This window comes from Silurus aristotelis, assembly GCF_946808225.1.
Source record: "Silurus aristotelis genome assembly, chromosome: 6".
In the NCBI taxonomy this organism is placed as follows: Eukaryota; Metazoa; Chordata; class Actinopteri; order Siluriformes; family Siluridae; genus Silurus; species Silurus aristotelis.
The window spans coordinates 15107042-15123531 of record NC_139579.1 but is presented as its reverse complement, the minus strand read 5'-3'; the positions used below and the strand labels follow the sequence as shown (position 1 = coordinate 15123531).

At 37.7% G+C, this 16490-nt stretch overlaps 3 protein-coding genes across 3 annotated transcripts in view; all 3 read left to right on the top strand.

The window, feature by feature from the left end:
• The first annotated feature begins 1204 nt into the window (after positions 1-1204).
• Positions 1205-5888, top strand: LOC310727326 (transmembrane protein 151B). The gene is made up of 2 exons (XM_083543697.1): positions 1205-1485; positions 3439-5888. Exons 1-2 carry the CDS (start codon positions 1381-1383, stop codon positions 4993-4995), a joined length of 1662 nt encoding a protein of 553 aa, XP_083399823.1. The 5' UTR covers positions 1205-1380; the 3' UTR covers positions 4996-5888.
• Positions 5889-9357: 3469 nt separating this feature from the next.
• LOC310727746 (HEAT repeat-containing protein 4-like) lies at positions 9358-11521 on the top strand (the record flags this gene model as incomplete). Its single annotated transcript, XM_083544489.1, has 3 exons — positions 9358-9397; positions 10480-11244; positions 11504-11521. Exons 2-3 carry the CDS (start codon positions 10489-10491, stop codon positions 11519-11521), a joined length of 774 nt encoding a protein of 257 aa, XP_083400615.1. The 5' UTR covers positions 9358-9397; positions 10480-10488.
• A 223-nt stretch (positions 11522-11744) lies between these two features.
• Positions 11745-16490, top strand: part of LOC310727327 (HEAT repeat-containing protein 4-like) — a 6963-nt gene continuing 2217 nt past the window's right edge. The window contains exons 1-7 of the mRNA XM_083543698.1: positions 11745-11858; positions 12089-12241; positions 12506-12709; positions 13116-13265; positions 15197-15373; positions 15809-15978; positions 16381-16485. Of these exons, the coding sequence (XP_083399824.1) occupies positions 12136-12241; positions 12506-12709; positions 13116-13265; positions 15197-15373; positions 15809-15978; positions 16381-16485 (912 nt within the window). The 5' untranslated portion in view covers positions 11745-11858; positions 12089-12135. The remainder of the gene's footprint in view (positions 11859-12088; positions 12242-12505; positions 12710-13115; positions 13266-15196; positions 15374-15808; positions 15979-16380; positions 16486-16490) is intronic.

The window sequence follows — 16490 nt, the reverse complement described above, 5'->3', positions numbered from 1 at the left end:
TTTAGAAATATAATGTACTGTGATTTTTTATTTTATTTATGTCTAACATAGGAAAATAATTATTTTATCCGACAATATATTACTAAAGGTTACTAAAATGTAGCTTGTGATAATGCTAATTATCTAATGCTCTCTGACACTGGATCAGTAAGATTGATTACAATGATTTCTGTCTATAATTGTTATTATTAACTTTAATATAGAGCTATGCACAACACTAAAATGTGTGAAAGTCTGTGTGAATGACCTATGACTATAAAGGTAACACATTTCTAGAAATGTGACAGTGATTTTGAATTAGTGGGTACTACTAGGATTGCTATTAAAGTAATTGAATGAACATCATATGGCTAATCAAAATGTAACAGGGCTGAGGTATACACTAGACAGCTTAATGGCTAACTGTTGTTTCATTTATCCTGTAAATCCATCCATTCATCTTTTTCTTATCTGGTTGTAGGTTGTTATTGCATCAGTCTAAGTAGAGATGCCCAGACCTTCCTCTCTCCAGGCATCATCTCCCGCTCCTCCACAGGAATACCCATGTGCTCCAAAGCCAAAGAGAGAATTTTTCTCTCTTTGTCTTCCTGGGGACTTCTCTTTGTTGGACAACAAACAAAAAAATGTCCAGGAGGCATCCTAGACAGATGCCTGAAACATTTCTCCTGGCTCCTACTGACTCAGAGGGTGGTGACTTTCCTTAAAAGCTTCTCACCATACAGTACTTCAACCTAAGGCTGGTACCAGCCACCTTGAGAAAGGAAGCTCATTTCTACAATTTGTATTCACAGCCTTATTCTATTTATTAACACCCAGAGCATGTGGTGTGAGTTTTGGAAGGTAGATTGATAAATTCATAGGTTTGCCTTGTACTCGACTCTCTCCAGCACGACAGCTTTGTTTAATGCCCACCCAACTGCTGATGCTGCACCAATTTGTGTGCCAATCTTTCGCTCCACTCTACCCTCACTCATGAGATAGATGATGCTTGAGGCAATATATCATTGTCAATATCATCTTATAAAAGAAGATTTATTTTATTATTAGGATTTTAATAGTCTATCTCTACTTGCTTGTTCGGTTATTTAAAATGAGCTTTTCCACACAGGTTTCTATTTTCATTCAACTAATGTGCTGTATGTGAAAGTGAATGATTTCCTGAACCTAGGCAGGAGTGTCGGATAAACGCACCCTCCTTCTTCTCTCCCCCTCCCTGTCTGACTGAATGAGATCTCCCATAGCGGGATCTCCGTGCACGCCTTGGCTGATTTCCCGCCATTCCCGCCCTGTGCTGTTCAGCAGTGCACGCAGAACCTATTTTCCCTGCGGAAAGCAGGGTCTCAGAGGGTCTAGGCGAGCTGACTGAAATGTCAGGTCAGGATGGTGTCAACAGACGTGGAAGCTGATAGGAGTGTGGAGGAGACAGTGTTGAACAGGCCCAGTGATGATGCAGAAACACCAGCCAGCCTTGATACCATTGAGGAGGTGAGAAACCCCTGCACGCCCTATCCCTCCTTTTTCTATTAAAATGCATGTGATATTTTTTGTTTTTATGTTGTTGTTGTTGTTGTTGCATTGTTTCTACAGGTCACAGCCATGCAGAAATGTTGAGAACAATTTTGAGTTAATTCTCTGTATTGACTCTGACTTTATACTTAAGGCTCTCTCTTCTCTGTGAGAATAAATTCCAGCATTATTGATTGTCATTGATCCTGAGACCTATTTTAGTCCTTTGCAGCACTCTCTGTCACCTAAGATCAAACTGCAAGCTTTAAGCTTTTAAAATATTGTAATATGAAAATGAAAAAAAAGTTCACAAACATTACTTCCATGTACACTGACAATGCAGACTGACTTACAAGGAAAACAGGATTTACTCTAAACATGATAATACCAGGGCTCCTGCATGGATCTGTTAAGTGCATTCATGTTTGTCCATGGTGTGCAGACGCCCAGAAAAACACATCCTCATGTATGTAGAACAGGTCATGATCGAAAAAAAATCATAAAGCTATATCCTGTTACAGAAAGAAAAAAAAAAGTATAATGTGTCGAATGTTGTGAAAAAAAGTGGTAAAAGTTAGATAGATAGATAGATAGATAGATAGATAGATAGATAGATAGATAGATAGATAGATAGATAGATAGATAGATAGATAGATAGATAGATAGATAGATAGATAGATATTCAATATTTACACACCGATACACTCACAGTGTATCCATCCTTGCACATGTTTCTGAAAAAGTAAAAACAAAGAGAAATTCTTATTTGCTTAATATATTAAATTTGTGGCTTGTTCAGAAATTTCCTTTGGCCACTTGACCACTTTCAGGATCAATCGAAAACCTTTTTGTTAGGTAGAAATGATTAATGACTGTGGATATTAGCATTTCAGTTTAGATGAATAGCTAGAGTATTTGGCTGTAACACAAGCCTAACCTGATTTATTAGTAAAACCTAATTGAGTTTTCAGGTGTGGGCAAAAGTCAAATCTATGGTTTACTTTTGTACATTAGAGGCACACATATATCTTACAAATTTGGAAGTCTTTGTCAAAACCGTATGTTTTAACAGTTATCTGATTATAAGTGATGTTCCAAAACCACTTAGCCTTGAGCAAAGGAGGTAAAGTAGTATTTTGCACACTGACCATGTGACTTGCTGACTTCCATGCATGTTAAAGTGTTTTGTTTCATGTGGGATCTTCATAATTGATGGCTCCTTAAAAGCCTGTCAGATCTTATATATATCAAAAGTTACCAGCTGGCTAACTTCATAGTCTGCATGAAAATGCTGCACTGCTACCTGACGAGAGATATTGTATTGGCCAGTTAGTATGAAAGACTTTTCTTCTAAAGATTAGACAATATTTTGCGTAATGACAAATTAGAATTTGCTAACTCAGCAATTATTATCCTTTGTCACTAGTTAATGTTACTATTGCTTGTAGCTTTTAGTATAATTTTGGCATCATCTGTTTGGCAAGCACAGGCAAGGGAATACATCAGAAATAAAAAAAATATATACACTATATATGCTTTGGACTATTAAATAGGCAAAAAAAAAGACAAAATCCAATGCAAATTTCTTTCTATGTTAAAGCTGCAGACACATTTTCCAAAACAAATTTTGTATCATTAAACTCAATAGCCATTGCAAACTTATTGGTGATTCACAATATTATTGTCAGTTACTCCAGGCCTAGCATTGACTACAATCCTCATGTCAAGCTTAGCTTAGTTTTTACATGCTTTTTAGCTGAATGGATTCAAACCCCTAGAGGGTCTGTGATTATCTACTTCTGCCCTGTGAGTTTTCTAAGAAATCGATTCCATCTTTGACTTGCAGCTTTTTCAATTCACAACACTTAAGCCTGATTTAGGTGGCTTAAAGAATCTTCTGCCTACTTTCTCTCTTGTTTTCTGTTTCTGCAGCAAAGGCCAGTTAAACAGTCACTGAGTGCATCTATGCGCCGTGAGACACACTGGCGCTGTCTCCTCCTCTCTTTGCTCATGTACAGCTGCCTGGGTGCTGTGGCCTGGTGCCAGTTCACTCAAGTCACCAAACTGACTTTTGATTCCTCCAGTACCTCATCCTTGACCGCCTCTGTAAACTCGCTACGAGGTGGAGGAGGGCGCTCAATGATATATCACGACAGCCCCTGCTCTGACGGATACTTCTACATTCCACTTGCCTTTCTACTAATGCTCTATGCAGTCTACTTAATGGAGTGTTGGCACTGCCGTGCCCGCAGTGAGCTCCAGTACAAAGCCAATGTGGACAGTGTCTATGAAAGGGTGCTACGCATGCGTCAAGCTCGGCCTTGCGTGTGGTGGAAAGCCATTGGCTACCATTTTGTACGAAGGACACGGCAAGTCACTCGCTATCGGAATGGAGATGCCTACACCACTACGCAGGTTTACCATGAGCGTGTCAACACACACATGGTGGAAGGTGAGTTTGATTACAGCCGTTGCGGAATGAAGGACATCTCACGGGACCTACGTGGCCTGGAGAGTCATCCAGCTACAAGGTTACGCTTCACCAAGTGCTTTAGTTTTGCAGGACCTGGACCTGAGAATGTCTATCTCAACCAACGGTCCAGATTCTTCTCAGAAACTGAGGGCATGGACGACTACATAGAGGCACGGGAAGGCATGCAGCTGAAAAATTTTGATTTCAAAGAACACCTTATAGTCTATGTGGATCCTGACCAGCTACCCTGGTACTCTTCTCAGGTTGCGTTTTGGTTGGCTGCCGTCCTCATGTTATCCTGGCCACTGCGAGTTTGGATAGAGTATAGAACAGCCTACGTACACTACCAGGTAGAAAAGCTTTTTGGGCTGGAGTACAACAACAGGAGCCCATCCTCAGATGAGCGTCCATCTACAAGGAATAGTCGTTGCAGTATCCCAAGAGGGGAAACAGTAGACAGCACTGAGCTGGAATGGCACATTTGCTCAAACCGTCAGCTTATCCCTAGCTATTCTGAAGCCATGCTGCTGAACTTGGGGAATTCTCGGCCAGAACAAGGTGACATCAGAGCATCAAACCGGTTCCTTTTAAATGACTCACTAACACAGAGCTATGGCACATTGCTACAGGACTGTGATCGTTGCTGCCAGCTTGAAGGAACGCACCGGGCCACCACCAGCTCTAGTTGCTCTTCCATTTTTTCTAGGCACACTTTCCATTCATGTGTGTCTCAAGACACCTCCCATTTTTCACTGTGCAGAATGTATGGGTCAAGGCACACAGTGGGGCTGTGGAGGAGTCATAGCAGCACACTGACTGAACGATGCTGCCTGGATGAGCAGTGCTGCAGGTCGCACTCTAGCCAACTAACACTTAATAATAGCCCGCCTAACTATCAGGACGCCCGCTTTTTCCCAGTCCTTATTGTGCACAGATCTGAGGGGGGTGGAGAGCCTTCAGAAATGAGGAGATACTATGTTCGTAGAGGTTCCCTCTGTGATGAGACTTTCCTTTAGGACTATATGCACTCTATGGCTTTACTGATCAAAAATAATGATCTGAAAGAAGTTCAGAATTATTGCCTTAGTTCGCCTGGGAGGGAAATATGCAATTACAGTCTGTATACTGAATGTGATTGAAACGAAAGTGCTTGATGTGAATGATAAACAGACAAAAGGCCTCAAATCCTTTGAACATACATGTATAGGAATAAATAAACATTTGCATCACAAGTTGTACAAGTTTATTTAACGTACAAGTTGAATGGAACTGCGTGAGAAAGGACTGCATACCCCTTCGCTGGCACATGTATTGGAATATCAAATCATCAAAGAAGAAAGGACTGAAAACACATTGAGAAAAGTATGTAATAATTAAAGGAACATTTATAAATATACCAAACACGCTGGAAGTTTAGATTTCACACACACACACACTTCACCTAAAAGGTTTCAATCTTACCTATATCATTTACACTACCATATACCTTTTTGTGTTTGCTGGCCATAATGGAAGCCACAATGCAACAGACATTTTCTTGAAAACCAAATTTCAAAAAGATTTGCAAGGGAGCTGCTGTGAATTTGTTTTCTTTGTACTACTATATAGATTATTTTTTATTATTAATGCTTTTATTTGAATGAAATACATGTCCAAGATGCAAACATGTAATATCATTTAACTTTTGTTTTAATATAACAACTTTTGTTATGGATATGAATTATTTAATATGCAAAATGAAAACGAAATTTCATATGGGTGATCATTAAAAAATCACTGACAACTGACAGCAGTTATTTTTACAGTAAGTTTCAAAGCAATATTTCAAAAACTGTGTTGTAAAGTTGTCGGTTTTTTTTTAAACAGTTGTTAGATTTTAAATTCTGATCAATAAAGTCGGATGCAATTATTGTTCTGTTCAATAAAAATAAAAAATAAAAAGCCCCAGTGACTGTCCTAGGCTCTGTATTCAGGAGCTCAAAAATCACATTAGGACTGAATGTGCTGACAAGTAGCACTTGGTGTTTGTGAATCCCTGACTGTCAGTTATATTGTACATGCATTGCAGTTATTAGGAAGAGAGCAGTAATAGGTTAATGTGAAAGCAGGATCTTGGAATAACTTCCTGTGCCTTTATTAGCTTTCAAGAAGCATATATAGTATCTCACAAAAGTGAGTATACCCCTTAACCTTTCAGCAATCATTTTAGTATATCTTCTCAAGAGACAATACTATCGAAATTAAAATGATCATGTTCATGTTTTTGTCTGCTTGGCAGGACCATACACATTTTTGTATCTTTTATTATAGCAGGTCAAATTTGGTGCTTTGAGTACAATTCTCTCATACTGACGACTGAATATTTAACATGGCACCTTTATGGCAAAGAACTCTCTGAGAATATGAGAATTAGAATTGTTCTTTCCACAAATATGGCCAAGGCTTTAATACGATTAGTTTAATCCTCGTTGGTGTGCACCAGGTGGAGAAACTGGCTTCAAAAAACAGACCCATGAGTGCTGCCAGCATTGCTTTAGAGGTTGCAGAAGCAGAAAGTCCCCTTGTCACTTTCGGACCATACACTGCACGCTGCAACAAGTGGGTTTACATGGCCGTCATCCCAGAAGGTAGCCTCTTCTAAAGCTGGCTCACAAGAAACCTGTCTAAAAATCTATTACTTTCAATTACTGGAACCATGTCCTGTGGTCTGATGAGACTAAGATGAACTTATTTGGCACAGATGGCGTCCAGCATGTGTGGCGACACCCTAGTAAGAAGTACCAAGAAAACTGTGTCTTACCTACAGTCAAGCCTGGTGGTGGTAGCATCATGGTCTGGGGTTGCATGAGTGCTGCTGGTAGTGAGGAGCTATGATTTATTGATCGAAACATGGATTCCAACATGTACTGTGACATTCTGAAGCAGAACATGATGCCCTCCATATGGAATTGTTCCTTGAGAAGTTAATAAAATGGTTGCTGAAATGTGAGGGGTGTACTCACTTTTGGGGGATACTGTCTTATAAACAAATAACCCAAGTACAGAAGAAAAAGAAATACATCTAATATGGTTTTATACAAATTTCACTATTGCATTTTGGACATTACTTTTTTAGGTTAGATTACAATTAATGTTTCCACATCACCACCATAAGGATATTACTTATAATATATAACACCTGTTTTGTGTTTAAACTCAGTGTGTTAGACTGTTTGTTTGTTATTTATTTAAACTTTGCTTTATCAGTTGTTTACATTACCCACAATGAAGTTTAACAACCTGCTGATTGTGGTGCCAGTAGAAATTATGCTGAATTCAACTTCGAATTGTAAATGATATCATACTGTAAATTATCTGTTACGGGCTAAGTCAAATGCAGCAGCACTCAAATTTGCAGCAGCACTCAAATGCAGCAGCACTTTATTTTAAAATCCTCCCTTAGCATGAATAACAGTTTCACACATTCTTGGTATCCGGATAGGGTTTTTTTTACACTCCAGCTGACTGTTTACTTTCTATAACACTTACAGAGTTTGGACATATGCTTCGAGTCATTGTCTTGTTGTATAGTGAAATTGGTTCCAATTAGCTGCAGTCCAGACAGAATTGCACAGCTTTGAAATACGGAATGGTAGCCATGTTGGTTCAGTATTCCCTTCACCCAGAACCTTCCCTGCTCCAAAACAACTGCAAACCATTAAGCTTTGACCTCCCTGTGTGACTGAAAAAGTGAGGCAGTCGGATAACATCTTCTTTCCTGTTCTCAGGCTTACAACAGTTATTCTGTTAGAGACAAAAATGTCAAATTTGGACTCATCTGTTCATAGAGCTTTCTTCCACTTATTTACTGTCCACTTATTGTGTGTTTTTACCTATATAACTATAGCTTGTTCCATATAAACAAAAGAAAAATGCATGTCACAAAAAAAATTAATAGGTGTTCCATGTGCTTCAGGGTTTTATTCTGCCACTAACATAATTAGATTCAGCAAAAATCATCATTGATTAAAAATCATATATTTTCTTTGAATCAAATTTTGGAAGTTCAAATACATTAATTGAATCATAAAATCACAGGTTCAGCCATACAATTATATACATATCAATTGGGAACATAAGTTTGCACAGTAAGATCTGGGATGTTTTATAAAAGTTATTACTGCTTTAGCCTGCTTTGTATTATGTATGAGATGAGATGTATGAATGTAAAAGGAAAGAGAAGAGAGAGAGAGAGAGAGAGAGAGAGAGAGAGAGAGAGAGAGAGAGAGAGAGAGAGAGAGAGAGAGAGAGAATTGTTGTATTGTTATTCAAGCCTACTGTGCTAAAGAAAAGTGCACGGCACCACACATTGTAATTACGTTTAGATATAAACAGAAACGTGCAGTCAAGAGAGGCAAGTGAAGCAGAGATGAGACAGAAATGAGACAGTGATGAGACAGTGCCTCGCCTGTTATATCCTATAGAAAAAATACATTTAAAAACGTGAATTTTCTTTCCTTCTTTTTAAACAAAGTCTTTCCTTTTTATCTTTGTTAGAAATGCCTTTACTTTATGATTCGTATCAAATTTTTTTTGTCAAAATCAGATTGCGCAATCCTATTTACACTGCCCTGCAGGTAGAGGTTTGTAGACCTCTTATATGCCTGTCATCACCTTAGTCTAAGTAACTTTTTTTACATTTCTGTGTCAAAGATACATAGGCTTATTGCTAAATTGATAAAATTGCAATAAAAAGTAGCATGAGAGGAATCCTTTACCTCTGCCGCAAGGGGGCGTACTGATTGTCTAACATTAAATAACATCAAACCAATTTATTAAGAATTTAATAATTTAATCTTTTTGGGGTTCTTACACACACGTGCACGCGTATGTGCGTGCGTGTGGCGCGCCAGTGATCACCTGCCCTGAACCTCACTGCTGTAAGGTTTCCTCTATAATAGAATTGGCACGTGAGCTTCAACTTTCATGATCACAATATTGGTTCATAAATGCGTTGATGGAAAACATAATACTCTCTCCTATGTAGATATAAAGAGAAACCTTATAGGAACCGTGTATCGCTCATTCGGATGCAATAGACACTTTGCTCATGTTCTGAGGTCACGCGCACTTTTGATTGCTAGTTCACCTTCCAAGTAATATCTAACCTATTTTTTAGCTCTTTTTTTTTTTCTATGGAGCTTTTTTTGCTAATTGAGTATCAATTGCAAATGTTAAAATGGGGGGTATTTAGGAAAATGCAAAAAAAATAAAAATAAATGTGTGCACTTTGTAACTGTAACTGTTTAGGCGTGGAGCTCGTGCTGCGTGCGTCTTGTCGCCATGGTAACGTCTCTCATAGACGAGCGTCATTCATTCAAAGAGCCTGCTTTCGCATTGACTGATTTTCCCCACAGAAAAATAGTTAGGACTTGTGAGGTGAGTAATTATTCCACTTGGTATTGGTGCTTTTTGGTGCTGTGAACTTTTCCTCTTTATCAGTATGTATGTAGTTTGAAGTTTTTGTAGCATTAAACATAGTGCAGCAACTGAAACTTAAACTACTTCCTGTATATAAATTACTGGTATGAAAAAGACACCGTGCATAAGTTGGTAAAAATGGGGCTTATGTAGTTTTTCCACAAATTAAAGTTATATTGTATACAGTTCTCATAATTGACATGATATTTCATGACCATACCTTGATTTCAGTATATCTTCATGTATGGGTTTTAATTCCATCAAAATATATTATTTTCTGGCAATGATACTTGATACAATACAGCATTTATAAGAGTAAAACGGATACAACCTTAATAATAATAATGAAAAATAAAAACCCAGAATTTTCAGATTTGCAAATCTCATAAACACATGTTGTTCACAATAGAACATAGAAAACATATCAAATGTTTAAACAGATGTAATTTGGAATAAAAAGTTGGGACAGGGCAAAAAAAAAAAAAGAGGATGGAAATGTAAGTGTTACTTAAAGAAACAGCTGGAGGAATATTTTTTACATTTAGTTGCAAATTGACAAATCATTAAAATAAAAAATGTGACAAAGAAGACCCAGGACTGTTGAGCAGCTAAAATCCTGTATCAGACATGAATATGACAACACACCTCTCCCAACTGTTCTCTTCAGTTCCGATACATATATACGGATTGTTGTTAAAAGAAGAGAGGATACTACACAATGGTATACATGGCCCTGGTACAACTTTTTTAAACACACTGCAGCCATCAAACCCATTTGATGCTGATTATTTTAAGCCACAATTTGTCTCATATTTTGTATTGCTAATCAAATGTACGAACAAAAAGTGTAACCCTAAATAAAATAACTGCAGGATGGAGTCAAGGATATAAACATAGCATATTAAAGTCAGTGGCTTGAATGATGAATAACAGGTAATGTTAGAAGTTGGGAAAAGGGCAATAAAGAGAATGTATACAGTAAGATATGTCATTTTCATCTTAGCTTAGGTATTAACTATAGTATTCATTTTTCATGTCAGTAACTCCCCATGGATTTACAGGAGCCACTAAAAAGAATGGAGCAGTGTCTCTCTCGCAGAAGGGAGAAGCTTTTCAGGCAGCTAGTTAGTGATGCTTCTAAGGGTTTAACTTTCTCTCAAGATGTCATATGGGAGATGGGACTGGACAACATCTCATACAGTGAAGCTGACTTCAGCTGGCTTTTCTGTGCTTCTGGCCCATGGGCACCAAACATAAGATCTAAGAGCAGAAAGCATGGAGGAATGAAAGTGTTGCAACACCACGCTGGACTCCGAAGCTCTGCGACTCCTCCTTTACCAGCCTTTCCACCATTGCAAACTGTACATCAGCATTCATTGACTAATAATGACTTATTTATCACTGTGCCTGGGCCCCAAGATGGAAAAGTGGACTCAGTTAAGAGGACAGGGCAGAGGGGAGTCTTAAATGTAAATAGTCAATACCAGTTGCCCACCATATTAGAGGAGAAAGAGCAGAGCAGGGCAAGCAAGGGAAATGAGTCTGTGCTGAAGAAGTTAACAAAGAATACTGTCAAGTGGACTGTTAGACAGAAGATTTCTAGAAATTGTCAGTATCAATCAAGACTGAAATCAATGATGAACAATGATCAATATTGGTCAGCCAGTGATGCCAATCTGGTAACTGAGGAGTCCAAGGTTGAGGAGGATTTATGTGGCTTTGGCTGTCTGCCCAAATCCAGCACAAAACCCAGAGCATTGCAGCGCAGCAAAACTGAGACACCTCTACCAGTTTATTACAGGCAAGTAAATGCAAAATATATTTTTTTATACAACAAAAAAAACATAGTTTTATTTTTCTTATATAATGCCGATTGTTGGGTTGTCACCAATTACAATTTTTTATTTATTAAATAACCATGTATACTTTATTCTCACTCACTAAAAAGTGATATTATAATAAGAAGCTGTTTGTCATTATAATTATGTGGACACCGGATAAAGCTTTCTCACCCAGCATCGCTCTCTAGTACTCTTGTGGCTAAATGAGCATAAATTCCCCCAGCCATGCTCCAAAATCTAACTGAAAGTCTTTCCAAAAGGGTAGCGGATACTATAACTGCGATAATATTAATGTCCATGGTTTTAAAATGGGATGTTCAATGCCCTGGTGTTCACATACTTGGACAGTGTATATCCAATGACATTAAATTCATTAAATTCTTCTCACAGAATACAAGGATACAGTGCCTCGCCAGTTTGCATAGATGAACCAGATGGGATCAGTAAAACGGAAAATGATGCAGGCAAAAATCATATAAAGACCCCAAATCTGCTTTGCCTACAGGACATACTAAAGCCACATGCTGGAAAATATGTTTATAATACTGAGAACAGTTTTGAACTGGAACTTTATTCAGGTATTAATTAGACCTGGCTACCTAATAAATGTTTGTTGAAAGTATGTGCAGATAAATGCTAAAATTCAGCAGAATTATTTACACTACACAAAATACTTTACTGTGATATGTGTGCATGGTATGCAGGAGAGTAGAGCAAACCTTTACAGTTTATAAACCTTGAATCTAGCCTAAAAGTCAGGGTGCAGGTCATAGAAAAAACTGTGTGTTTAATTGACCTTTAGGGATAGGCAAACCAGTGCATCAACCAGACAGGACAAATCAAGATCGCATCATCATGGACAACAAATCAGAATACCAAAAAAAACTCCAGGAGAGGTTTCCATGTGGTCCAGAAATGTGGACAGATTTACAATCAGCTGACATGCAAAGTGTGCCTAAAGGTTGGTGTTTATTTGTGTGCGAATCCACCATAGATAGATAGATAGATAGATAGATAGATAGATAGATAGATAGATAGATAGATAGATAGATAGATAGATAGATAGATAGATAGATAGATAGATAGATAGATAGATAGATAGATAGATAGATAGATAGATAGATAGATAGATCTTTTTTTATTTATTTATTTATTTTTTTAATGAAAAGCTAGAAGTGAAGCATTGTGTATGTTGCATAGTTTAGTATGCCTTTCTTACCAGCAGAAATAAGTAGACTGGAGAAGGGAGTACAGCAATGGGTGGTTTTGCCCACCAAAGCTGATTATGCTACAGAGCACGGGCTCAGACCTCCTAAATACAAAAGACAAGAAGCAAAAATGGCCAAAGAGCCAGTTCATTACAGCCCCATGCAAAGGCTTTCTTCTCTTCGCTACGCAGTGGAAGGGTGGAAAAATTCCTGGAAAATCAGTGAGTTCCTGTTTGCTTGCATTATAGCGTTCATTCAATCAGTCCTTACTAAAGGCTAAATATTTGATTAATAAATTCGCAGTATCCAGTGACATTGAGATGTAGCTCAATGTAAGTGATATGACAAAAATATCATATTGCATTTCTCAGATGTTTTTCCAATAACACAATGTATATCATAGTATGTAGTTTTGCAAATTAGTTCCCAGCAATAAGATTTGCTTAAAAACAGTTTACAGCTTTCCGTTCACCAGGTAAAACAGGCCAGTAAGTGGATTGTTTAGGTAAATGATCTGTAAATGAGCATGTGCATATGATTTCAGCTTTGGGGTTGTTGTTTGTGGAATAGGCTCTTGAGCCACCGCAACCTTTCTGTAGTGAAATTCACATACTGCCATTCTTCCAGAAACTAGCAGGCAGAGTGTTACTATTGAGGGCTTGATGAAGGATCTCACTGACCTGCACAGCCAAGTGCGTGTGGCAGCTATTGTTACATGTGCATCGAGAGCACTAAATAGACCTGAACTGTGTCCACATTCAGATGAAACAGGTCTGGGTAAGAAATATGACCATGTTTGTTAAAAGTTACTATACTGTTTACTGAATCAGCTCTATTTAAAATCCTTAAAACTATTTTTTTTTTAATAATTGGTCAGGATTAATTTTAAAAGTGCTGTTGCCCATAATGTATGCATACATGTGTATACACTCACCGGCCACTTTATTAGGTACACCTGTCCAACTGCTCGTTAACGCAAATTTCTAATCAGCCAATCACATGGCAGCAACTCAATGCATTTTGGCATGTAGACATTGCTGCAGTTCAAACCAAGCATCAGAATGGGGAAGAAAGGTGATTTAAGTGATTTTGAACGTGGCATGTTTGTTGGTGCCAGACGGGTTGGTCTGAGTATTTCAGAAACTGCTGATCTACTGGTATTTTCACGCACAACCATCTCGGACCATTCTCTGTAAACCATCAAGGTTTACAGAGAATGGTCCGAAAAAGAGAAAATATCCAGTGAGCGGCAGTTCTGTGGGTGCAAATGCCTTGTTGATGCCAGAGGCCAGAGGAGAATGGCCAGACTGGTTCAAGCTGATAGAAAGGCAACAGTAACTCAAATAACCACTCGTTACAACCGAGGTATGCAGAAGAGCATCTCTGAACGCAAAACACGTCGAACCTTGAGGCGAATGGGCTACAGCAGCAGAAGACCACACCGGGTGCCACTCCTGACAGCTAAGAACAGGAAACTGAGGCTACAGTTCGCACAGGCTCACCAAAATTGGACAATAGAAGATTGAAAAAACGTTGCCTGGTCTGATGAGTCTCGATTTCTGCTGCGACATTCGGATAGTATGGTCAGAATTTGGCGTCAACAACATGAAAGCATGGATCCATCCTGCCTTCTATCAAAGGTTCAGGCTGGTGGTGGTGGTAATGGTGGTGTAATGGTGTGGGGGATATTTTCTTGGCACACTTTGGGCCCATTAGTACCAATTGAGCATCGTGTCAACGCCACAGCCTACCTGAGTATTGTTGCTGCCTATGTCCATCCCTTTATGACCACAGTGTACCCATCTTCTGATGGCTACTTCCAGCAGGCTAACGCGCCATGTCATAAAGCGCGAATCATCTCAGACTGGTTTCTTGAACATGACAATGAGTTTACTGTACTCAAATAGCCTCCACAGTCACCACATCTTAATCCAATAAAGCACCTTTGGGATGTGGTGGAACGGGAGATTCGCATCATGGATGTGCAGCCGACAAATCTGCAGCAACTGTGTGATGCTATCATGTCAATATGACCAAAATCTCTGAGGAATGTTTCCAGTACCTTGTTGAATCTATGCCACGAAGGATTAAGGCAGTTCTGAAGGCAAAAGAGGGTCTCACCCGGTACTATTAAGGTGTGTGTATATATATATATATATATATATATATATATATATATATATATATATATATAATATGGACCTTTATTAGGTATATAAAATACCTAATAAAGTGGCCGGTGAGTGTATATTGTGAGTATACCATATACCATATACCATATACTGGTTTAGGTTGTAATACAAATCTCTCAAAAGTATATTTAGGCTAAGATAAGATAAGAGATAAGATAAGATAAGATAAACCTTTATTCATCCCACAATGGGGAAAATCCCATATTACAGCAACAGCAGCAGCAGCAAAAAAAAAAGAAATATGAAGCAGAAACACAGTAAAAAAAATTAATAAATAAATGAAAAAAAAAAAAAAAAATATATATATATATATATATATATATATATATATATATATATATATATATATATATATATATATATATATATATATATATATACAGTACAGTATATAAGTACAAAAGAGATAGTTGTACAACATATGATAGTTGTAATAATTAAATAATTACAATAATTCAACTATTCAGTTTCTTTGTACACCAAATCACAAAGCAGTATTGCTTTGTCTTTTATTAGCTCAACATGGTCAAAGCTATGAGGTTGAAGCAGTGCCTCCAGAACTGCAGCCCCTGCTTCTTTTGGCTCTCAATGATCCAGTGAAAAGAGTTCAGCTGACAGCCGCTGTGTGCCAGTATGCCATCGGTACACCCAATGCCCAGGCACGGGATATACTGCAAAAAGCATTACAACAGGGTTGGTAGAGCTGAGCAATATGACTAGTCCATATAACATTTATAAAGAGAAACTATGTTACAAACTAATTTATTATTTTTTTTAGATATTTTGAGGTTCTTTAAGGTTTTCTTCCTTTACGTTTTTTTACATGTTAAAGACTTTATTTGAAAGAAAAAGTATAATTGAACTCAACATTTTGCTGTTAGTTTGTAATCATGCATATCAATAATTAATGTATATACAACGTGTACACAATGATGAATAATCCCTGTGTATAACAATATGCATACCATGTATCATAAAGTATTGTAATTTTGTTGTATTACACAAATAACTGATTACAGCAGTTTTATGCATGTAGTCACAGAACAACTTGTGAAAAAACATTATATTTTACACAGATAAACTGGCATACATTAGGTATCAGTGTGTACCTTTCTGATTGTTTTACAGATTCCTCAGGAACAGGAGTTGATGGCTGGGTTGCAGCTCAGTGCTTAGCGATAGAAGGGGAGGCCAGTCAAAGTGTAATTGAAAGATTACTCTCCCAGCTTTTTCTCAGCAATGCTCCATCAGACCAAGAACAGGCTGACACCCTACTAGTCAGCATTAGTAGCAAGACTGTGAGTGATTATGTGTGGTCTTTTCAGGTGTATGTTGTATATAAAAAATGTGTACACATAAAAAGTTTATTAATATTTGAGTTTTTTGGAGGGATGTGAAACCATAAGAAACCAAAATAAATCATGCTTAATGTTTTGTTTAGTTTTTTTTTTACATTAAATGTGATATAGCAATCAACAAAATTTGAAGATAAAAAAAAAAAAAAGTTTTACATATAACATTAAAGAAAAAAATGTGATTGATTGGGCACTTTTATTCCACACGCTACTAAAACATACATTTTATTTTAATGAATTTTGTGGTTGCTATTTTACAGTGAAGGCCTATTTTCATGTTTCCATTTTTTGGATATACATTTTATATGAAATTCTAACCAAAAGGACAAAACTGCTTCTGTTCAGATTCTAGTGCGCTCACTGCTAGGAGAGGAATTGAACTGTGCTGACTGGAAAAAACGAGTTCTGGCTTGCAAAACCATCTCAGAACTCAAATGCCCAATCAACAAGGTACT

Bases quoted from the DNA above. Each gene is read 5' to 3' on its own strand.
- LOC310727326 (XM_083543697.1), top strand. From the start codon at position 1,381: ATGGTGTCAACAGACGTGGAAGCTGATAGGAGTGTGGAGGAGACAGTG. The intron at 1,486-3,438 runs GTGAGAAACCCC...CTGTTTCTGCAG, and splicing joins GCCTTGATACCATTGAGGAG to CAAAGGCCAGTTAAACAGTC.